The sequence below is a fragment of the Lytechinus variegatus genome, chromosome 2 (assembly GCF_018143015.1).
Source record: "Lytechinus variegatus isolate NC3 chromosome 2, Lvar_3.0, whole genome shotgun sequence".
Classification (NCBI taxonomy): domain Eukaryota; kingdom Metazoa; phylum Echinodermata; class Echinoidea; order Temnopleuroida; family Toxopneustidae; genus Lytechinus; species Lytechinus variegatus.
Genome location: NC_054741.1, coordinates 62,687,920 through 62,713,696, shown reverse-complemented (window position 1 = coordinate 62,713,696; position 25,777 = coordinate 62,687,920). Strand labels below are relative to the sequence as shown.

The 25,777-nt window shown below is 36.5% G+C and overlaps 2 protein-coding genes across 2 annotated transcripts in view; both read left to right on the top strand.

Annotated features, from left to right (window-relative positions):
- Positions 1-3,733, top strand: part of LOC121409555 (carboxypeptidase B-like) — a 12,368-nt gene extending 8,635 nt beyond the window's left edge. Inside the window, exons 9-10 of the mRNA XM_041601468.1 lie at positions 2,203-2,287; positions 3,381-3,733. Of these exons, the coding sequence (XP_041457402.1) occupies positions 2,203-2,287; positions 3,381-3,601 (306 nt within the window). The 3' untranslated portion in view covers positions 3,602-3,733. The remainder of the gene's footprint in view (positions 1-2,202; positions 2,288-3,380) is intronic.
- Positions 3,734-8,064: 4,331 nt separating this feature from the next.
- Positions 8,065-25,777, top strand: part of LOC121408581 — a 33,762-nt gene continuing 16,049 nt past the window's right edge. The window contains exons 1-3 of the mRNA XM_041600095.1: positions 8,065-8,380; positions 9,017-9,138; positions 11,224-11,355. Of these exons, the coding sequence (XP_041456029.1) occupies positions 9,075-9,138; positions 11,224-11,355 (196 nt within the window). The 5' untranslated portion in view covers positions 8,065-8,380; positions 9,017-9,074. The remainder of the gene's footprint in view (positions 8,381-9,016; positions 9,139-11,223; positions 11,356-25,777) is intronic.

The following is a 25,777-nucleotide window of genomic DNA, read 5'->3' as shown; positions in this document are numbered from 1 at the left end:
GTAAAGGTCAGCCAGACAAAGGTGACATGATTATATCGGATAAAAGGTAAAAATGTTATTAACTATATAGGCAAATAGCAGAATTCACTTACAATTTTGATGATATCTGTTTGTAATATGACGATTTTTGTGGAGCGTCTTGGCCCAGTGGATTAGCCTCTGGACTTTGATATTATTATCATTGTTATTTCTGATGCGTGTCGATAAGTTTAGAATTTCTTGGAACGAACGCAATAACCCAACAAGTTTGCCGATGTCTTTGCCATTTTTTGCCAATATTTTTTACAACAGTAGGCCTACCACTTGTTTTGTTGGTAATATCAGATTTTCAAGACAATTTTTTAAAGATACAGGCTACTCATTGATCGATGGATAGCCTTTCCTTTTCGTATACATTAGCTAGTGGCGGATCTGGCTTTTGCCAACGGAAAAGGGGATCATACTTTTTCCAAATTGTACGGCTAATATGCCTTCCTGAAGGGAGTCAGATGTCTTTCTTTACTTGTATCAAAATCAGGGGCGTAGATAGCGGGGGGGATGGGGGGATGCATCCCCCCCCCAGAATTTTAGGTGGGGGGGATGGTATGTACAATCATCCCCCCCAGGTTTCAGTGGGGAAGAAGCAAAACTATACAGTAATAAAGCAATGAATGCTAGTTAAAATCAATCAATAATAATAGCAGTAATAATCATAACGTACAGCAATGACAAACATGATCAAAATTGGACTTTTATTCAGAGTCAATCATCTTATATGCATTTACAACTTGCAAGTTTTAAGTAATAACAACTGTCTTGCGTCGTCATATACATTTAAGGATCGTTATTCAGAGTTTCACCAAGTACATTTCCTTATAATAATTATGTATTTGCAAAGGAGATAAGTTCAAAATATTTCATTACAGATTTAAGAAAGTGTCGTTTAATCACTCCCTTTCAGAGCAATTGCTTCCATAACACATTAACACTGTTCAAACGAATTAATAAGAAATTACCTATACACATACACTGACCCTTTTCCCTGCTGGCCATGTCCTCAACCCCTACTTTGCAAAGGAAAGGTGACAATTTTCAGTCTCTAAGGAGCGAATTAGTAAATGAATGATTTTGGAATGAAATAATCCTTTACTGTTAAGGACTGTTTTGCATAACTATATTGGGTGAAAATAAACGTCTTCCAGTTTCAAGAAGAAGTAAGTCGAGGCGCAATGTATTTTGGAATTACTTATACCAGTGATTTCTGTACGTGCGCAGTCTTCTAGGTTTGAAGGTTATAAACTGTTACATTTCCTTACCTATGTTTTTATCATAATCATCATAACAAGGTACATAATAAGAAATGAATCGAAATTATAACAAGTTACTATCTATACAGTTTACTTCCGACAACCCGGTGAGGTTTATTTCATTTCCATACTTAATTCAATCAAGCCTTTGTAATCATGGTAATTTTAAACAGAGTGTGCTTATCATTTTAGTGTCCGCATATCTGCACGTGGATACGAAATATAATGTTGAGCTTTTTTTATTTTACCCCTATTACTATCATTGTAATTGATATTTTTTTTAGTTATTTGGCTGTTTATTCCTTTAGTTGTTGATTCATTTGTTTGACCATTAACAATATCGCTACTTTTAAAAGAGTATAGTACTATACTAGTAAAATAAGGAATACTAGTTATTCCAGATCATGTTTAGCAGGACTGTCATGACCAAGCTGATAACTAGACATCCGACAAATGACATTTCTCTTATGATCATCTTTACTCATTGTCATTAATCAAACAAAAGATTACTGCCATGAAAAATGTGCAAGGAAGTTTGTTTATTACTGGATGCCCTGTTTATTGCTGAAAGCAAAGTGATTAAAAGACACACGAGATAATCCATGAGGCAGATCGTGTTATTTTGTTATCTTTATCTCGTCTGCTTTGGCCCATGATATTTTGTTTTTATCGAGTACGTTATCTCCTTCATTATTTATATTTATATGTTAATTATATATATATATATATATATATATATATATATATATATATATATATATATATATGTATATAAAGTATGACCCAGCTAGGGATCATCCCCCCCAGGTCTAAGGACCTGTCTACGCCACTGATCAAAATGTACGTAAGCAACTAAGTTTTTCTTCATGATATCATATTTTCATGTTTTCTTGTTCATGATAACTATATCTATCAGATGGCGATGGCCGTCGAAATGGCAACCGCTATAAAAGAAACACATCGGAAGACATATGAGCATGGAGTCGGCGCAGAAATCCTCTGTAAGTCGTTATTAAAATCAAATCAAATCAAATCAAATTAGAGAGCTTTCACAATTACTACGCGGACGCTTTCAGGATCGTAGGGAATCTATTGTCAAAAGCCCTTCATGATAAAGTAGCCTTTGTCGAAAATCTTTGAATCAAAACAGCAGTTTTGTCCTGGACTCTTAATAAACGTCATAGTTGCGATTTTTCTTCAGCTCCTAATCTTAGGAATAGCTGATGTCCCGGTTTACAAATTTTCGACAAAGACCTCTAAGCCGTTCAATGTGATTTGACAGGCATTTTCAATAGATTTTCTGTGTTGTACAATCCATTCCCGTCGCGATTGCGAAAACTTTTTATTACAGACCAAGCTGACGGTCTTCCTTGTTCGAGTTGGTATTATGAGACTGCATGCATTTCAGAAAAGTTTTATAGCTTTCCTTAAAAGATTATAATCTTATACGAAATTAAACAATCATGACCGTCGTTTGGAATACAAACTTACGTTGTGATACCATTTTAGCTTTATTTTCTAAAGCGTATGCATTTGACTTTGATGTTAGAATATAATCATATTTATAAATATATATTTTTTCTCATTATAGATAAATTTGGAGAATACTACAATATGTACCCACGATATGAAGAGCGTTTTTACTTCGTTTATCCCTTTTTCTTGTTTCTCTTTTATTTCTCCTCCTTTTTTCTTATTACCATCTCTTCTTCCCCTTCTTCATATACTTCTCCCTCCGACCATCATTTTTTGCATTTTATTCTCCCCTCTTTTCTCTTGCTTCTTCCATCATCATCATCATCATCATCACCGCCACCACCACCTCAATCATCTTAACCATATTATCATCTTTTCCTCCCCCCCTTCTCTTCCTCTCCTTCTTCTTTATCGTCTTCCTCCTCCTCCTCCTGTTTCTCCTCGTCGTCGACGTCCTTTTCCTCCTCCTCTTCCTTTTCTTCTTCTTCCTATTCATCATCGTTATCTTCCTCCTCCTCCTCATCATCATCATCATCATTCTCATTATTATCATCATAATCATCATCAATTGCCACCATCATCACCTCCGTCATCATTCATAACATTTCGACTATACAGATGCTACGTCCGGCTCAAGCAAGGATTTTGGATACGCCCCATTTACGACCGACGCAACGAAATCGGGCATAGGGGCCAAGTACTCCTATACCATAGAACTACGCGATACAGGTCGATACGGGTTTGCTCTTCCAGCTAATCAGATCCAACCTTCTTATGAAGAGATACATGCTGCTGTCAGAGCTATGGGAACACGACTTCTCACCGAACTTGGCCTTTAATTTTCATCAAGATTGTGGTTGAAATAGAATTGATTTTTCTTCATCGATTATAGATTGATTGGTTCTTCATTGTGCCATTTCGATTTGTTTTTCATTATGCCTTTTCGATTAGTTTTTATTATGCCATTTTGACTGGTTTCCCGGGGGGGGGGGCCACTTCCATTCACGAGTGGATACCATGCGCGACCAAGGGGTCTCGAAAAGCACCCTAAACACGTAATTTCCATATTCTGAAAATGAACCCCTTAACAAGTATTGGCGTGTGAAACCCTACCCTTAACAAGTATTGGAAACAAAAACGATACTCTTGGCAAATATTCCTGAAATGAACCCCTAAACAAGTACAGGAATGTTTTATTGTTACGGTTCCTTCGGTCGTCGGCTTTACCTTATTTGGTTTAGTACGACCCCACTTCTACACCTCTCGCAAATCGGACTCTAAACACGTAGTGTTGGGGCAAAAAGGACATCCTTTATAAAACATTTTAATTTTGTTTTATCATCCCCGCAAATTCGACCCTAAACACGTAATTTTCCTAGCGAAATAGATACCCTTTTGTCATTATTTTTGTGTTTTTGGCACCCTTATCACGTTACGTACGTAACGTGCCCTATCGTGAAAAAGACATTCTTTTTACGTGTTTTTTTGGTCGCGCATGGTATCCACTCGTCAATGTAAGTGGCCCCTCCGGGATTGGTTTATATTCGATTTGATGAAGTACTTAAGTACTTTTACATTTTGTAGATTTGTCATTAATGGAAGAGCTATCATACAAGCTTGTGTGCATTGTGAGGGAAACTGTCGTAATATCTCAGCATTGATCAGATAGCACACGATTTAAAATAATTGATTTTTACACACGTATGTGTTGGTTAGAATTGATAGTACGTATAGATGAGTGGTTTATAAAGAAAAGACCCTAACCCTATGGAGACTCCCACACATTTGTTTGCTTGAAATTCCTAAGCATCAGTCATTCCTAACATTCCTAAGCATCAGTCGATTTCATGCAGTTCTGATCTTTTATCCGATATACAAATTTTCAAACACAATATAACTAAAGAACCAGAAACCAAGAGTGCTAATACCATAGCGTCGGTATCGCTATCATTGATTGAATAGTATCCAACAAAGTTTTATCAATAATTTAAAACGAGACTGAAAATATCATTTTTATTTGTAACCCATCATTATTTGAATTTGGATCTTTGCTAGGCGTAATTGTAATCTGGTTTCCATGGCGAAGAGAGAATCGTTGTAGCGGTTTCACGGTATATACACCTTGTATTCTTTTGTGGGTATGACTTGCGTTAGTCCCAAAAATGACCACCCAAACTCCTATATGGTAACTATATTTCTGATAGCAGCAATATGACAAATTAACTTGATATAAGTGCTATAGATTCATCAAGAGATGCAAAACAATTTTATGTGTAATTATTGAATGAATTAAAGAATCGCATTAAATTACAAGACTTGGAAGAGTTCAATGAGCCTATTTGTAATTGCAAGTTCTGCACGAGTCAGTTTGTGACATCACTGAACCTAATGAGGTGAAAGGTAGTCGCCTGTATATTGATTCTAGACTTCAGCATCGGGTGTGCATTATGTTGATATAACTACCATGACATGTACTTTGTGTACTATTGGTAATTGCAAATTTCACCTTCATTTATATAGGAAGTTCATTTTCAAGAGAACCCGTTATTAGCGTACCAAATTGGATATTCATAATCTGTCGACTGAGATACTGGCCGAAACGATACATTACTCTTTACTCAAAGCATAAAGCAACAGCATTTGAATTCAATATTAGGTGAATAGTTAAAGAAATGATACAGTTTCAACAATCAGGGGGCTTGCTGTAGCAAACAAATGCCCAACTATTGAAAATTCTACGATTTTGAGAAAATGCCGCTTGCTTGTTTTTTTTGCAGGTAGAAACCGAAATTCTTCGGCTGTCGCAATACCAACATTTTAGAATTAATTTTTGAAAGAGAAATGTGGTTTGAGATGCGGGTATCGATGTCTCACTGACAAATGAAGAGTTGTGCTTACAAAGTGACACGTTCAAGACGTTGACAGTGAAAAGAGAGCATATGTTCCTCTCTCGTTTCGTTCGCTCATATATATATATTTGTATTAAGATTGGATGCGGAAACAAACGGATTAAACAAGCGAAGTGACCTGAATGACCTAAAATTTTAGGCCCATTGTCCACTCTGAAGATGAATCACACTTATTGCAAACCACCAAAAGAAATAGTTCTTCCTCTCGATCGATGCGCTCGCTGTAGGCCCTGTATTTAAAAAAAAAACAAGTGCACACCTAGTTACCAATAATGCATATAGTATTTCCATTTATTTGAAAGCAGGATAAAAGAGCATTGTAGATTAAATGCCTTGCTTACGGGCATAGTTGCCGCGGATCGAACCCCGGACTTTCCATGTATATCCAGGCGCTCAGTTAGACCACTCGGCCACGGCACCTCCTCCTGTATTTAGAATAGTGATCGATACGGGAATAATTGGAATCTTCGGGAATCCAAGTGCAGTGGCTTAGCTACGGGGGGGGGGGCCTGGGGGGCACGTGCCCCCCCCTGAGATTTGGTGTGCCCCCCAGGTGCCCCCCCCCCCCCGAAAAAATGGCAGAGCAAAAAAAATAGGGAGAAAGAGGAAAAGAAAAGGGGAAAAGAAGAAGAAAGAAAGAAGAGGACAAATAAAATAAGAGGAAAAGAATAAGAGGAGGAAGACGAGTGAATGAAATAATGTGAGGGGAAGATTTGCAAAAAAAAAATCTTTCATGTTACTATATAAAAAAATTTCTTGCGCTTCGCGCCAGAATTGCCTGTTCGATGAGATTCATATCTTGCTCATTAGACTGATGTGGAGCAAGTTTTGAAATCAATATATAAAACATATTTTAGCTCGGACATCGAGCTTTCATTATTTTTTTTTTTCATTTACAAATTTAAGTGCTCTGTAAAATGTCCGTTTTATGGTCAACATATCAGCATTTTAAGCTCACGCCGCGTGGTCACATTGTCTTTGATTTGCCAAGTTCATATTGTCTATGTGAATTCCATAACGTTCCATTAAACGAATGTATTCAGAATGTCCAGATTCTAGGTCTAAATCTAAAACATGCGCGATAGTCTGCATGTTCTTTATTTAAAATGTGCTTAAATTATCCAGTTTCACATCAGAATATCAATAATTGTCTGCTCACGCTTCACGATTGCATTATTGATGATACCCAATTAACTATATCCTATTTATGATTTACAAAATATGAATAGAGTGCAGTGTTTTTAGGTCTAAAATCTCAATTTTCTTCCCCTCGCGCTTCGCGCTCGCATCAATTGTTTAGTTACATACCTATCCCATTTATTAATGCAAAAAGTGCTTAGAATGACAATTTTTTAGGTTGGAATGTAAAAAAAATTGCTCGCGCTTCGCGCTCGCATTATTGAAACATATACCGTCTTCGTGGGTAACTGTAAGCAGTCCTTAACAGGCCCCTTTTCGATAATTCTAGAATAATTAATACAAATTTCTGCTAATATCCTGGGTTTGCAGTAACCATCTAGTTACATACAAATCTTGTTCAGGATCACATATAACATTGCCCAGAATATAAAATTTTCAGGACAAAATACATGAAAGTGAAAAAAATCTCTCTTGCTTCGCGTTCGCACTTTTTATAAGGCTTGTGAGATTATTTCATGTTTATGTCCCCCCTGGGATTTCCGTTTTATTAGAATAAAACTAAGAAATGACTGATCGGGGAAAATATAGGTGAAGATAATTTCGGGCCCGGTCCCTTATTGGCGAAAGTCTGATCCGCCCTTGTGACACATACACACCGGAAAAAATGGCCTGTGCCCCCCCCCCCCTGAAAAAGCAAGTACCCCCAGTGCCCACCCCCCAGGAAAAAAATCCTAGCTACGCCACTCTCCAAGTGACCTTGATGATAATGTACAAATATTAACATCAATGTGTTCTCTTAAGCGAAAATCACTTCTAATACCCTCAGTTTGATAAATCCGGGAAATTTTGAAATATCGGAGAAAGAAAGCGAATATCTTCACATCAATCAGAAAAATTGCTGCACGAAGTATTGAATCATCCTTAATCAATTTCACTTGTTGGAATATCTTTTCAGCTCATTTGAAAGTATTGTTCTAATTTAGGTATCGTCTTTTGGCACGATTAGTGAAAATAACTGTATTTGATTTATCTCCCATTTAAAGGATTAACTTACAATCATTAAACAGAAAAGGATATCATTAACATATCATTCTTTATCGACGTGTCTTGTAGTTTGTTTCATAAAGATGATAAACTACCATAAACATGATAAACAAAACCTGAATTAAAATATCAATTATTGATAGGGCAATGCTTTCAAAATTTAAATCCACTGATATTCAAACTACCATTAAATTGACTTACATTGCATGCGCGAAATAAGATGTAAATATGCAAAGCGTGGGCGTCAGCGAAGAGGATTGTCTTTTTTATTTGATTGGGGGACGCAGCAATAGATGTCCCCCCTCCCATGACGGAAGAGGTTGTTTAAAATGGTATAACCCCGCCACTTCCTCGTTTGGCAGTAGGATAGAAATGCCACATTTACAAAGCAGACGTTCCGGAATTTCAGTTTAACTATCTGGACTCGGGAAAATTAGAAGTAAAATACTATATCGAAAGGAAGAGAGAACGTGGCCGATAAACATGATAGACCTGAAAGAGAGTAGACGGATTGTATGAATCAAAGTAAGTTCTTGATATTAATGTATGGAAAGTGAATTTAGAAATTATCAATTAAGGGGTGATACTTCGACGCCTAGCCCCTATATGCAGTAATGAACTAGAAAAAAAAATCTGAGCAATGCACCTGGAGAAGGGGAAGGGAAGGTTCACTGTGATGCCTACATGTAATAATATATTATAACAACTTCTCACTTCATTTTCTTTCCTAGATGTTTAAAACATCAGTATATTCCTACTTGTACAATCAAAACAAGTCTTATTGACTCCGAGTATGGGCGTTTTTATGTCTAACGTTATATTGAATACATTAGGACCTGTTTTAATTGTTTTGATTAAATATCAAATCGTCCTTTTTAAATGAAAGTGTGTATACATTTTCCAAATTCCAAATAAAAGTCTGATTTTGTGATAGCTTGACATGATATGAAAAAAAAATCTATAGGCCTATCATGTTTCACCCCTGTTCATGTCCTTCCCTTATTTATCATTATCTCTTTCCATTGATTTTTTATTTGATCAGGGAACGCTGGGGGGAAGAAGGTGGGCAATTGCCGAAAAACCTACTTCAATAAATATGAAAAGAACATTATAAATGTACATAATTGTCTTCCTTGAACACCTTGTTTTTTCGTTATATAGAAGAACTGATGACAGTAAAGAAGATATTGATTTCCATGTCGATCTCATATCTATTGTGATGGCAGTTACAGCAGCTATTAAGTCATTTCTCTTGTTTTCAGTGTTTATCGCTCGACACATAGGTATGCATCATTACACATTTTTCAATAATGTATGCAATAAATTTTCAAATACTAGCTCCGGATATCAACATATTTTTACAATTAGATATACCCCATTGTGTTGATAGGAATATAACCATCGCCAAATTTCCATTATTCATTGAAAAAGAATGAGAAGAGGATTGATATAGGCAACAAAGAGGATTAGATAAAATGAAAATGAAATTGAGTGTGTATGCGCAGGTAAAGTAATCTTACAACCATATTTATGGCAGTTTTTAGTAGTATATCACGTATGTAGCTTAATTAATGTCAGTCTTTATATCCTTTGGATTAGTATGATTAATGGTTGTTGGATTCTAGAAGTTTCAGGTGAAACCAGTGTTCGTTTATTCTCTTATCATTTTTTAAAGCCTTCCCCTCTAAGCAGGATTTTATCCAATATTGGTCACATATTATTTAGGTCACTTTGTCTTGTTGTTTACGTTTACGAAATGCTGTGTGTAAACAGTCAGGGAAACTCCCGCTTTTCCGAGATCGTTTGAAATGTCCCTTTTTCGAGATAGTTGCGTTCACCGAAGCGTGAATCACCGCTGAAAACCTTCGCCCTATGTAGTCTTTCTCGGCTGTTTTCAGACCCTTATGTATGTGTGCGAACACTCGGTAAGAGCGGTGAAAATGTGTTCGCGTGTATACAACCATAGAGCTGTTAGCTCCATGATACAACCGTGCATTCTTCTGGACATTGTTATCTTTAGAACATGTGCCTCTCTCTCCCCCTCTCTCTCTCTTATTTATTGTCAAGCATTCAATTTGATTTTCGTTCATCACTTACCCTTAATCCTGACGTTAAATGTACCGTAATTAGACCATATTTTTGGATCCACCGTCATATCCTTAATATCCAACTTTCATGTTAATTCCACCTCAGCATTCATCTTCAGCTTATGATCTGATGCACAATCCATAATCAATTCATTATAATATTATTTCCACTACTAGTGCCGGCGGAAGTCATGGAAATTATTAAGTCGATATGCAATTTCCCGGGCAATTTCAAAACATGCCGAATACAGGTCTGTCCTAAAACAATCATTGGCTGGTTGACGAAGCCAACGAAATGGAAAAAAGTATACTGTATTCACATTCAAAACATACATACTGCAAAGTATTTGGGGCTAGCGGTCACCAAATAAAGTGCATTATAAAAGTCTGCCTGTCACGTCAGCTCGATCCATGTCCAAACTTCCCTCAAACGTCCAGCCCAGATGAGAATAATTATCATGATGTCATTATGATCATGACCATTCTCCATTCGACATGATCCATGCTAGCATTGAACAGGTGTGAGATCAATGGTTTAGATTATGAACATTATCGAGAACTGCAGAACTACTGCATATCCATTTTCCATAGCACAAAACCGCCGGAGAGCTGGTTAGAGGTTATTACCATAGGAACGAATATATTTTCCGAGTCTTTCTTATCATATATTACGTAATGCCGTACCCAAAATAACTTTCAGCATGATCATGGAATGTCCATGGTAGTACCATAGCTCTATGCACACTTTGTACACACACACACACTGCACGTTCGGCTACAACATGTAGCGGAGTATCGCGGCACAAAGGCTGAACGCAGAGACTAACCTCCTCTTGCATTTTTTCAGCATAAATGTGTCTTCTTTCTTCAATAGCGTCTAAGCACCACGGTGGCAAATTCTATTTTTTGGAATATAGATGAGAAATTTAGTTTTCTTTAACATATTTGAAAATAAAAATCCGCCACCGTGGTGCTTTTTTTATATGAATTTTTTAGTGAGGGTATGTCAAAAAACCCCATTCACTTTGTACAGGAAAGCTATTCGGTGAGATCCTAAAAGATTACGTCATGCGACCACAAATCCCTGTTTATCGAGATTCTGTCGCTCTCGCAAAAGCGGGAGTTTCCTTGACTGGTAAATTTACCCCCAAAAGATTATTTTAAGGCCTATTCTTACCATACAAATAAGTGTGTTCTGTCTTATACCCAATACATTGGGTGAACATTCACTTTTTTATTTTAGTGTATTACACTTACATTCATTTTCTTTCTTTTTACGAGATCTTGTACATTCCAATCTTTATGGAAATGACGTCATTGATTACAAGATAACTTCAGGAATCTCTACAACTAGAAACACATTGAAGGAAGGCAAAGACCCCACTCCACCCCCCGGAGTATATTTCGATGAAGGTATGAACAGATTAATAAACAAATTAATAAATGGATATGATAATAAAAACAGTCACAAGTTATGATGATGATGAAGATGATGATGATGATAAAGATGATAAAAATAGTAATAATAATAATGATGATAATGATAATAGTTCATATTCATAAAGCGCCATTCCTGCGAATGCGATATACTAAGCGCTTTGAGATGACATCCCTGATCAGCGTAGTAAATAAAATATGTACAAATTACCAGGCGGTGACACTAATGTGCAGTCCAGTGCATATATATGATCAGGATATTAGAATAGTTAGGTCTTCAAGACATTGTTGGAATTAATCCCGTATTCACATCCCCTGTGTTGAGTACAGCAAAATGCGGATCAATTTCTTGCTGAAGGAAACTACGTCATGACTAGGATTCGTAAAATAGACTTCTTTTTTCTAAATTGAATTTGCTGAAATAAATATGGGAAGCGAGATCTTGTTATTTTTTTCACAGAGTGTGCTTCGCAACATTTACACTTGTATGCTTTTTACCAGTATTGGAAAATGAAATTGAATTGAAAACATACAGACCTATACTAAAAACAAAGTTAAAACATTGCAAGCAAGCACGCTGGCAAGACTATCCCCATAAGGTGTGTGAAAATACGAAAATCGTTAAAGAACATTATGAGAGGAGACGAAGAGACCGAGGATTTTACAAGGGCATTTTGATTTTTTATTGATATTGAATAATCTGATACAAATTAGGAGAATTGAGATAAAAAAAAAAGATTTGGAAATTTAGTTGATATACTATGAAATCTACGAAACCCGAAATAATTGATATTTCATATGATTAAATATATACAAAATGAATAGTGAGCGTGTTACACCGTTGACCGCTCATTTCAATATGTCTACTGACCAGGATGTTCATTATATACATGTAACTTTTTTGGCAAAAAAAAAACACGTAAAAATGCTTTATGTAGCTTTCTTTTTTTACATCCGCTTTTGATAATTTTTTCTGTACTGTATGCTTTTCTCATTTTTTGTTCAAAGCAGATTTTTTTTAAAGACTGTTTTGTCATTAATTTAACGTTCTATTAACTTCTCTTCAATATACGAATGAAATTCAAGGACCAGCATACCCACTCCACCTTTGGACTTCATATAACAATACTTATTCGGCTGGTAAAACCCTGTAATTTCCGTGAGAAGGGATTTTTTTCTCCATACTGTTGACATTAAGCAAAAATCAACATTCAAAGCAAAGAGTGATTCATTTCGTTCCTTTCTATTTCTCCATTGGATGAAACAAACTTGAGAATTATGAGATCTAAACTGAATCTTTTTTTTTTTTTCAATTTGTTTCCCCTCCACAGGGATTTTATTATTATTCAAACATAACAAGATATCTTTTCAATGACAAATCAAATTAATAACAACGAAATACAGTACAACAGTAATTGCAACAAATATATAAATTGAACTGTCAGGTTCACATAATAGTAAACAATTTAAGAAACAAGCGAGGAGTAAATGAACAATAATATTCATATGTATAATTGTACATGGAAAGGGAACTGAACAGATCACCTCATGTAAACATGGCACGTAATTGAAACCATTTCTTTGTAAACTTTACCATTTTACAATTTGACTCTGCGATATATTTTTCATTCTTGAAATAGTTCTGAAGTGCAAATTTGATATTATCAAAAACAGGTAATTGATGTTTTACTCTGGAAGTGTAAATCATTTGCCGTATCACTATCAATAAACAATTTAATGCATGATTACTTGAACCTCTTAAGCCAAATAATTTTTCTTTATTAGAGAAAAATATTCTATTTCCAGTTTTAAGAAATATCCATTGTTCAAACTTGTCCCATATATGTTTAATACATGTACATTCACAAAGTAGATGAGTGACTGTTTCACGGTGTACATTACAAAAAGTACATTCTTTTTGTTGAGCTAAATTAATTTTAAACAATATTTCATTTGTATATAAAATGCGTTGCATTATTTTGAACTGAAACCAACGTAAATTCACATCGGTAGTACAACTGAATCCAATAGAGCAATATGACTGCCATTGCTTGTCATTCATATCGAATATACACTTCCACTTAAGAAAACTTTTACACTCCACTTTTCTTTTCTTTTTAAGAATCGTATAGATGTGTGAACAACCTTTATCATATTTCATAACAAGTGCTATTGTATCAGGGATAATAGGTTCTTGGAACTTGCTAAAGTGTGTGCCATTGCTAAAACCGTCTCTTATAGCATCACATAATCCACGGTAAAAAAGAAAATTTATTTGAACATTGTATTTTTCCTGAAGATCATTCAAAGAGAGGAAATTGCCATGTACATCTAAAATATCATTAACAAAACGAACACCCCTATTATTTAGAGATCTACTGTGAATTGAGCTATTACCTATTTTGATAAAATCATTGTTCCATAAGGGTTGGCAAGGTATATCATTACAGTGCATAGATAACAGTGTGCTATACGCTAAGAACATTTCTTTCCAAAAAGTATTTTTAATTTCGTGTGCCAGTCTAAAAAAATAGCTATTTCCCATATACAGATCCAAGTTTTTAGTTTTATGCAAAAAAGAGTGGAGAAGACAAATAATATTACCGTCAATGGAACCGTTTATCATTTTTTTCATCCAAGAAATTTTCAATGACTGGCAATGCAGATTTATGTCTATCATTTTTACTCCACCTTCAGAATAACTCTGAGACATTTGATTTCTACTTACTTTATCTGGTTTCTCTCCCCATATGAATCTATGAAATTGGGAATTTACATCTTTTAGAAATAACTCACTTGGATTCGGGAGAGAAAGAATTAAGTAGTTCAATTTAGACACAAACAATGACTTGACAACCGTAACTCTTCCAAGGACCGTCAGGTAACGTCTCAACCATGAAGTCATTTGACTTTTGATTTCTTTAAACTTTTCATTGTAATTATGCACTGTCATTTTCTGAAGATCTGTACAAAAATCTATACCTAAATATCTGAAGTATTCATCAAATACCCAATTCAAATTCCTGTTGGCAAGAATACAGTCTTTCTTGTTCTTGTATCCTCAAATCCATATTGCATGTGTCTTTGTTATATTAACAGTCAAACCTGAAATTGTTTTATATTTTTCCAAGATGTCAAAAGCACTACTCAATTCTCTTTCTGAACCGTTTAATGTCAGAAGAGTGTCATCTGCATACTGTAATATTTTATGACATTTACCAGAGGGCATCCTCAAACCATCTATTGACATTGATTGTCGAAACAAAACGCCAAGTATTTCAGCACATAATAGAAAAATATATGGAGACAATGGATCTCCTTGGCGACAGCCTCGCTCTATTGAAAATCTGGGAGACAGGTGTCCATTGATTAAAACACAAGATTGAGCATTTTCATAAAACACATCAAACCATTTAACAATGGTCGGACCGAATTTAAAGAAGTGTAGTACATTGCGAATAAAGTCATGAGAAATTGAATCGAATGCCTTCTCAAAATCTATAAGTAACAATAAACCGGGAATATCGTTTAATTCAGTATATAATAATATATCATATAACAAGCGGATGTTTTCTCCGATAAAGCGTCCGGACATAAACCCTTTCTGATTTTCATGAATAAGAAGAGGGAGTACATTCTTCAATCTATTAGCTATACAAGTAGATCCTATTTTGTATACGACATTTAATAATGATATGGGTCTCCAATTTTTTAAATAGTGTCTATCTTTATTTCCTTTGGGATTAAAGTAATAACTCCCAACTTCTGTATGTAAGGCATACCAGATAAAAATGAAGAGTTTAAATATCTAACTAAAAATATATGGATTTCCTTCCAAAAATGTTTAAAAAATTCAACAGTGAATCCATCTAGACCAGGAGATTTATTGTTTTTCATATTTGTTAGGGCATAATAAACCTCGTCGATGGAGAGCTCTCCTTCTAAATTCCGTGACATAGCATTTGTTAATTTATTTAGTTCATCATTGTTTATCATTGCATTTAAATCAGTATTTATAACAGGGTGCCTTTCATATAGTTGTGAATAAAAAGAAACAATTTCTGATGTAATATCCTCATGTGTTGTTACTTCCTTATTTTCATTGGTAATCAATTTGCATATTCTTTTATTAACAACATTTTTCTTTTCTAAATTTAAAAAATATTTGGATGGTTTCTCTCCGAACTCCATCCATTTAGTTCTGGATCTCATCTTTATTTCTTCATTATTTTCTTTTCTCAATGACTCTAACTGAGCTTTCTTCTCATTCAAAACAGTTAACCCCCTTTCTATATTTGTATTTAAAACCAAATTCTTTTCTAAATTTACAATTTCTTTCTCTAAATCATTTTCTAGATTAACGATTTTTTTCTTTTTTGCTGTAGCATATGAAATTGTTTCACCTCTAACAACTGTTAACAGCGTATCAAAAAACAGCTGATCACTTACATTAAACTCATACAAAGGATTTTGACCATCGACTACATTTCCACCGGATCTTACCGGTCGAGTTGAGTAGGTATCAATTGTTTGTTGAATAACACCTTTAATCAGTTCTATATAAATATCATCTTTTAACAATGAATTGTTAAATTTCCAGTAACTCGGTCCTGTCTTACAATGATTTAGATTCAATGATAACTTCACCAACGAATGATCAGTTCTATATCCCGGTAGAATTTCTATTCTGTTGACAAGAGACATTAATTCATGAGATACAAGAAAATAATCCAATCTGGCTGCCTTAAATGGAGTGGGTTGGCGCCATGTAAATATCTTTTCATGTTCATGTAATTCTCTCCATGGATCCACCAAACTTAAGTTAGTTTTCATTTCATCAACTCTTTTCTTTGCATTTGGATTATTCAAACGGACATAATTAAATGTGTCTTTATCAAAATTTTGGACCAAATTCCAATCACCACAAAAGATTGTTAAAGGGTTTTCAAATTCTAATGCAACATTTTCAACATCTGAATAAAAGTTAACATTGTCTTGGTTAGGGCCGTATAGAGATATCAATGTTATATTATAATCATATATCTGGAGATCTAAAGCAACAAAATTCCCTTCGGTTGACCTTTTAATTTGATTTATATTAAAAATAACACCCTCCGCAAAAAGAATGGCAACACCCCTAGCATTAGACGTTTTATGACTAAAAAAACAATTATCTCCCCAAATACGTTTTATTGAAACTTCGTCTTCACTTACAAAATGAGTGTCCTGCAAGCAGCAGATATGAAACTTTTTTGCCTTAATATATTCTAAGACATCATTTCTTTTTTTACTATTTCCTAAACCTCGACAGTTCAAAGAAATTATACTGAAACTACCCATCATACATTGAATCTAGCATTAAGTTATGAATAACAATTCCTGTGGAGGCTTTTTTATTTTTTTTAACACTGACAACACAAACACAAAACAACAAACAAAAACAAACATAAACACTTGACACACAAACAAGACAACACTAAACATAATTTCACGCGAAACGAACAAGAAAGACATGGCGCATACCATCGCGCCTAGGTCCTTATCCAGGCCTTCCATATTATGCCAAGAATAGAAACTGAAATCCACTACTTCTTAGGCACTGTAAAAATGTCTATGTACATTTCGTGCAAAAATTTCGTGCGCAAGGCAACCAGAAATAATCTACATAAAACAACCAGTATCTAAGTGAAAGAAGTATGCGTTGTTAATGCCAGGGCTCATTCTGCATTATCAAAATTATAAAGATTATTTAGTCAATTGAATGCACAGCCTTGCATATAGATGAAAGTCCTTTGTTTTTTTAACAGCATTTTAAAAATATCATCCAATAAATAAAACAAACTTTCTAAAACCGTTGGTACATGTACTTATTCCTTATTTTCTCGCATACTTACTACTTTTCCATAGATATACAAATAACTTTGGTGAAAAATATACCAGTTTACTTGAGCTACACGTTATTCACGTTCTTTCTTTTATATTACTTTCCTTCCTTTGTCTTCTTTCATATTATTACAAAGTACCCAATAATAACAAAAAAACAAAGAAAAAAAATAATAAAAGAAACTTTAAAGTACAGCCACATTTTTTTCATATCAAATACATAACTGAAAAACTTAAATCATTAGGTCTTGAACATGTTGAAAGGTTTAACCAACTCTAAAGGCCTTAAAAACATGAAATTAAAATTTCCTTCAAAGGTTAACCACCTCCTTATTTGATATCTCTATTATTTGGAGATGCATAAAAAATATATATTATATGTATAAAGGCAGCAACTAAGTCTTTATCATCCATGCTATGAATAAAAACCATGACATAAAAACACTCAATTTTCTTTATTTGAGCAGTACAAAAGAAGCAGAAAGGATTTTTTAAATTTTAATACCGGGTCTCATAAAAAACTAAAGTATTCTCTATGCCCTTTCCATTTTGGCACAAAATCCCCCTGCAAGTTCTTTTCTATTTTTTCAAAACGTTTTGTTATCATCCAGGTAAATTGTTATCTTGTACTGGAAAATAGGCCTATTCATTTTGTTTCATGTAATAAACAACAACAAAAACATTCCATTGCCCATCAGTTCATTTAGGCAAAAATCTGAAAACAGGTGCTTACTTTCTTTAGTATGACATGGAAAAAGCAATGTATTAAAAACTCAAAAAATGAAAACAAAGCACTAGAAATGGAATGGATGTAGTCCAAAGTTAAATGAAGGTAATATAAACCGCTTGGGATGATTCTTTTTTTTTTTCAGGAAAGTCCGAAAGTCAAAAGTATAATGATCCAAACTTGATGATGATGAGTAAATCTGCAAAGCTAGCCATTCACAGTTTTCCATTCTGAGTGGATTGAGCCCCTTTCTCTGGTTTGTAGATACAACTTGACTCCAATCAGCCTGATTCTAGTCGACTTATTTTCCTCTTTACGGATTCTGTAGGCCTCTTTCTCGAGTAGGTATCGATGCTTTTTCAATTGAGGAGGTAAATCTACGACGAATCTCCATGGGAATTGTTGTGACTGCGTAGGCGTCTTGTCTCCTCTTCTTGATGTCCTCTGCTGGTAGGCGTTCAAGACCTTGTTTCGATCCATCATCGAGACAAATCTGATGATGACTGGTTCTGGCGATTGTTGGGTGCCGCCTTGAGCACGGCGGGGTAGGCGGTGAGCATTACTGAGGGGTATATCTTGCTGGATACCCATTTCTTTGAAGACCTTTCCCACCACATGGACAATGTTCTCATCAGTTTCTCGTTTTGCCCCATATAGCAACAGATTCATTTTTCTATCGTAGATTTCAAGTGCACTAAGCTTCACATTCAAGTCAGACTCTACTCTTTGTGTTTCCTTTCGCATGCTTGGCAATGATTCATTTTCAATTTTTGTTAGCCTATCAGAAGAGTCAGTAGCAAATTTCTCTAAATCAGCTATTGATTTCTTGATGTCTATGATCTCCTTTCTCAGAGAAGAAACATTCGAGTTCATATTATCAATTTTGTCAATAATTGTGTTTGTGACCTTTAGAAATTCAGCATGACTCACCGGTTCGTTTTTGTCCGCCATGTTTGATTCTTGCGTATCTGTGTGTGAAGTTATGGGATGAGCAAACGTCGCCTTTTCTGCGGTGTTTTCTGGTGTAATGCTGCCTGTAGATGGGGCGTCTGTGTGTTGCGGTGCGGGTGCACGTGGTCGAGAAGTTGAGTCCCTATTTGAGTCACCTTTATCACCTTTTTTTCTCTTTTGACGAAGAAAATATGGGTCACGTCCTGGATTATGCTTTGCAGAGTCACTCATACTAGATTAGTTTCCAAAGTTTGAGGTGTATTACATCCTGAATTTGGGTCCTTGGCGAGATTTTCTAGTCAGAAGACAACGGGTTGCGGCCGTCACTTGAAATGGGGACATCCCGATAGACCGCGGGTCCGATAGACCGCGGGTCCGATAGTCCGCGGGTCCGATAGTCCGCGGGTCCGATAGACCGCGGGTCCGTTAGACCGCGGGTCCGATAGACCGCGGGTCCGTTAGACCGCGGGTCCGATAGACCGCGGGTCCGATAGACCGCGGGACCGATAGTCCGCAGTGCGTGTAAAATTATGATCAGATATATCAAATGTCATCGAGAGGTCCAAAGGTCAAATGACGCGAGACCATGGGGTTCTATCAGGTGCGGATCCATGGGGGGTGGCAAGGGGGAACTGCCTCACCCATCCCCCCCCCCGCTCAAAAAAAAAGAGGGGAGAGGGGAATAGGAGAGAATAAAAAGAGAGAGGAAGATGGGAAAATAAGATAATAGAAAAGAGAGTAAGAGGGGAAAGGAAAGACAAAGAAAAAGGGAGAAGAACAGGGGAAAGAAGAGAAAAAAAGAGAGGAGGGAAAAGGAAGAGAAGAAAAGAAAGCTAGGAGAAAGGAAAAGGAGGTAGAAGACTTTGACTTTTCAAAGTAAAACTTTATTTACATTGCATATAATAAATAATACAAATAAAAATATACAGACATTGATGCACTTAATATGTCAAGTGTTTGTGAGCTAAACAATAAACAAAACAATCAATAAGTAATACATAAAGCGGAAGACATTAAACAATTCATGAACAAGCAATAAATTTAACAATAGAAAACGAGAAATTTTTTTTAAATGTACTGAATACTGACGACAGATGATTACAGAACTACAATATCATCAGTATTTAAAACGATTTTACTGTGGGAAGTTATTAATTTCCATAAAGAGCTTTGCTCAAAAAAATCAATCATAAAATACCGAAGGAGGTACACAAAATCTTAGGCATAACATAAAAATAATAGCAAAGAAAATATGTGATCACGTCAAAACAATTAAATCAACCATGTGAGACTATCGTTATCCAAAAGAAAGAGTACATTATTGGGTGACCATGTTTTAAGAAATAAAGCCAAATTGCTTTGTAATTTGTGGAATTCATAATCAATAATGACTCTGTTTTTAATTCTAAATTTCCAAAACGGAAGCGGATCAAAAAAACGAGAGGTTCGGTAAAGCCAATATAATGTGCTTTTAAGACTAACAATAAGAAAGTTGGATAGGCGCACGGCTTCCCTGCTACGACCTCTTGCATGTGGAACCAAGGTCCAGTAGAGGTCAAAGTCAATGTTCACTTCGGGCAAAAGACATGAAAGGAGGTGATGAAGTAGATCCAAGGCCGGTTGAATAGAAGTGCACTCGATAAAGAGGTGTAATATAGTTCCTTTCTTGCCACACCATCCACATGAAGAGGAGATGTCGGAATTAAGGTGATGGAGAACGGCAAGCGACGGAAGGACATTATGTAATAGTTTGTACTGAGTGTCCCCATCTTTCTTAGACGAAGGATAGTAGTAGATTTCAGTCCAGTTGATTAGTGTAGATGGGGAAAGTATCCCAATCTCGTGCCAATGAGTAACTTGAGTTCTAGGAAGAAAGTTAATAGAACGGTTGAGGATTCGATATATCGATTTAGTGGGTGTGGCAAGAATGTTCTTGTTGTCCTTAGTTATAATCGAGAACGGAGAGTTGATAGGTTCAGCCAGATTGTGAAGATGAGTTGAAACTATTGACAGTCTAAGTCCGCTGTTTAAAAAGAATCTGGGAAACAAACTGGAAATCACTTTGTGAAGTCGAGAGAGGTCAAATTCCAAGAGCCGTAAAGATGGACGCTGCAGGGTGGATGTGATGGCGACCTCGTCTGCTCGGAGCCAGGTACCGTTGTTCGGGTTTACAAGATGTTTGACGAGTTTGATTCCACATGCAAATAATCTAGCAGGGAAGATCTTGTCGCCATCCAGTGTGTAATGAAGAAATTTATAATAATTCAAAGGAATATTGAACACATGGTTGACAGTGAAGGACGATGTCTCGATGCTGGCTCCAGAGATACCCCAAGCACGCAAAATTTCCGAATAGAAACAAGGAAGACTGGTATAAAACTTTGGGTCTAATTCAGTCAGAAACAAAGAAAAATCAAAATTTAATTTCTTATATCTCCGAAGATTATAAGAACAAAAGGTATACGCGGGATGAGAACAAAGATTGAGATAGCGCTGTAAAAAGGCAAAACGAAACGTGAGTGTTCGTGCTTGGAGACATACCAAACCAAGTCCACCTTTGTTAGGTTGTTGAAACAGAATTTGCTTTCTTAAAAGATGTCGTTTTCCGGACCAAACAAAATTAATAAGCATTTCTTGGAGTTCATCCAGTATTTGCTGAGGGGGAGATAAAACTGCAAGGCAATGAAACAGTTTAGATGCAGCTAGTTGATTAGCAATAATGATTCTGCCTTTGAAGGATAGACAAGAAGAAAGAGAACTCCATCGAGATAGAGTCTTATTTAATTTTTCTTTACACTTTATCCAGTTGTTGTATACAAAATTATTGTTATTACCCAGATGAACTCCAAGAAAAAGGAGACCATCACAATTCCATTTGAAATCAAGGGGCCTGTCTCTACGTTTCGACCATGATCCAGCCCACAGTCCTTGAGATTTTACATGATTAAGGCAGGCGGCCGAGGCCTTACTAAAAGTGTTATATGTATCAAGAATAATATCAAAGCCTTTGTCTTCAGTGACAAAAATTGATATATCATCTGCATATGCAGAGACTGAGACATTCATATCCGTGTTAGGTAAAGAAAAAGAACATGAAGCAAGATTAACTTTTAACTTGTGCAGCAAAGGTTCTATGGCTATCGAATACAGAAGGCCAGACAAAGGGCAACCTTGGCGTATGCCTTTTTGAAAAGGAAAAGGCGCAGTGAGGGATCCACACACTTTGACTAAGCCCTCGGCATCATTATACAAAAGTTGAATACAAGAAATGAAAAATTCTCCAATACCCATAGCTCTCATAGTGTTAAAGAGATAATTATGATCTACATTATCAAAGGCTTTCCTTTGATCCAAATTTACTACTGCAAGAGGGGTATCATTACAATTAGAATAGTGTACAATGTCTCGGATCAAATTTAAATTATCATAGATTGTTCGATCTGGAACACAATACGTTTGGTCTTCTGAAACAATATTAGAGATATAATGTTTTAGTCTATTAGCAAGTACCTTTGCAAAAATTTTGTAGTCATTATTCAGAAGAGAGACTGGTCGCCAGTTGGCAATGTCTGCCAGGTCTCCCTTTTTAGGAATCAGTGTAATCACTGTCCTACGAAAAGTATGTGGAAGGGTTCCAGTACTTATGGCATATTGTAATACAGAAAAAAGATCATTTTTTATCAAGGGCCAGAAAGTCTGATAGAATTCAGAAGAAAGTCCATCTAGACCAGGCGTTTTATTTTTCCCGAGCTGTTTAACAGCATTATCAAATTCATTAAGTGACAAAGGAGCATTAAGACTTTTTGAATCTTCAGTATCAAGTTTCAGTAAGTCAGATAAAATATTATCAACCGCATTATCATCAGTTGGCACACGACTGTACAAACTCTTATAGAAATTCCGAACGTGAATTTTAATATCACTCTGATCCTCTGTAATGTTACCCGAAGGGAGACGGGTACGAGAGAGTGATTTAAAAGTAGAGTTCGATTTTTCAAGACCGAAAAAATAAGCTGAGCTAGTGTCTATCTCATTTGCATATTGAAAACGTGACCTTACAAGAGCACCCTTGGCTTGATTCTTAAGAAGAATGTTTAATTCATTTCTTTGTTCAGCAAGGGCCTGCTGAATATCAGGCGTGAAGTCAGGCGAAGATTGTAATTTGTCGATGGTTTTGGTAATATTTAATAACGTTTCTCTCTTCTCATTGGCTAACTTGGAGCCGTACATTTGAGTGAGCGATTTAATGTGGTATTTACCAAAGTCCCACCATGATAGAATGTTAGGAAAGTTGGCTTTTTTATTTTGCCAGTCCGTCCAAAATTGATGAATGATATTTCTGTAATCGTTATCATCGAGAAGAGAATTATTAAGTTGCCAAAAAGCACTTCCTCTTGGCTTCTGTGGGGGGATTTTAATTTTCAGGGAAATTGCACAATGATCAGAGAGAGTGCAAGGCAGAATACGACAAGCGTGTATTGAAGGTATTAGAGGGAAAGACACATAAAAACGATCAAGTCTGGCTTTAGAAACACCATATACACTGTGAGGATTGTTTCTATGCCAAGAGAATTTCTTTTCATGTGGGTGAAGTCTTCGCCACGCATCACATAATTTATTACTTTCAATCACTTTCTTGAGGGCAGATGATATCTTAGGTCTATGCTCATTAGGCATGCACAATCTATCCAATGTTGGAGATAGGGTACAGTTAAAATCTCCCCCAATTAAAAAAACACCGTCACTGCACTGATTAACATGATGCGCAAGAAGACGAATGGCCTTAATAGCAAGGTTATCATCCTGTGGCATTAAAACATTATATAAATGATACATGCCACTATCAAACTCAATTTTAACATATAAGATATGACTATTAAGTATAACTAAGGAATCTGTGATGCTACAATGGTTATTCTTTACAAGGGTAGCAACTCCAGATCCTCGATTATGTCCGGGGGCACAAAAAGGTTTATAGGATGACCATAAATCCCAACAATGAGAATGCTGGGAGAGGTCATTTATTTCTTGTAAAAACACAATATCAGAATCAAAAGCAATGTTATCAACATAAGTAAAAACTGAGGCATTCTTCATGGCATTGGAGCAACCTCCAGTGTTAAGGGTGAGCAACGACAGAGTCATAAAAAAGGAAAGAAAGGCATGCATGTCTACGTTCATACTAAAAAAGAAAGAGGGTCATATTAGAGATCTAGTTTTTTGATCAATTTGTAAATCCTCTGCTGTGTACTTTTCGTAAACAGAGGACTGTTTCTCAAAGGTCTCAGTTGTCTAACAAGTCCTGGTATGTTGGAAGTGAATTTTTTTGCTACTTCTAGGGGTTTTTTCCGTGCTTTAACAATTTTCAGAAATTTGCAAAGTTCCTTGGAAGAGAGGGGTCCTTGACTGGATGGGAATGAGGAGGCCCAGTCAAAGGATTCATCGTCAGTCTGTGCATCATCCCATACCGTTACGTCATCAGTGTCGGTAGTGTCTACCGTGGAAGCGGGAGAGGGTGGGGTTGGTGATGTAGAGAGTAGGACGGGAGTTGGGGAGGGAGGTTCTGAGGTCATAGGAGAGGAGACTTTTTTCATTAATTTCCGGGGTGGGGTAGGAGAGACAATTGAAATAAGTTTGGGGGAGTCTTCTACAGGAGGTACGAGAGGTTGTTTCCTTTTTGCGACAACATCTGCAAAGAGTCTGGAAGGGGCGGGCGGTGTTCCCCAAATGGTGTCGCAGGGGGTTTGGGTCAAAGGAGAGGTGGGGGCCTCGGGAAGAGGCATTTTGTCCCGGCTAATGCCCACGGAGTCGCTGCTAGTTTGACTATTATCATTGCTGTGCAGATTATTCGCGCCCTGAAAACTAGCAGAGGCTCCTTCAGCAGTCACGGCAGCTTTAGAGTGCGGAGAGGCTGGCGTAGGACTGGGGCCAATAGAATTTTCTGTGCGTGCTGGGGACGCCCTCTTGTCAGTGGTTTCGGGTACAGACCGTTGTGGTTTAGGTTTAGATACTTTAGGGGGATGACGTGGGTCCGATTTTCCTTTAGCTTGTGGGTTTTCAGACTCATCTTGACGGACTGATTTTTTGCAGTTCTTACTGAGATGGCCAGCCTCGCCGCACTCAAAGCAACGAGCCGCCTCAGTGGAAATAAAAACGCGATAATTGATACCAGCATGAGTGAAATTAATGAAATCGGGTGGAGTGACATTCGGACTAAGTAGCACCTGAACTTGACGACGGAAGGACATGATGTGAGCTAGATGTTTGTCCTTGAAACCAATGGGAATAGGACGGATCTGTGAGACTACTTTACAGAAAGATGAAATTTGTTTGACAAGAACAGAATTGGGAATTTCAGTGTATACATTAGACAGTGTAATACGGGTTGTCGGCAAAGCTAAGGGTGAGATCTCAATAAAAGCGCCTTTAAAGGTCAAGCCGTTGTTCACCGCGCTCAGCACATCTTCTTTAGAATTCAGGTACATGGCAATTCTTTGGTTACTGATGCGGGAAGCAGACACTATACAATGGGCTGGAATTGTGTCTGCGAATGCCCTTATGTAATCATGAATAGGAACATGTGCAGCAGCCACAAAAGAGATACCATTGTTTCTGCTCACGGACGTAAAAGGCTCGGCAGCAGAAACAGGAACGGCAGCCTGAGCCGAACTGGTTCCCGGCTTGTCCCGGGAGGCCTGTCCGGCTTTACTGGCCATAGTGGCCAAAAAGTTCCTGACACAAGGTCAACACAAAAATCCTTGAAAATACAAGTTATTAACAAGAAATAATAGGTGGACTTGGTTTGGTATGGTTATAAATGTGTACTAGTAGTACACT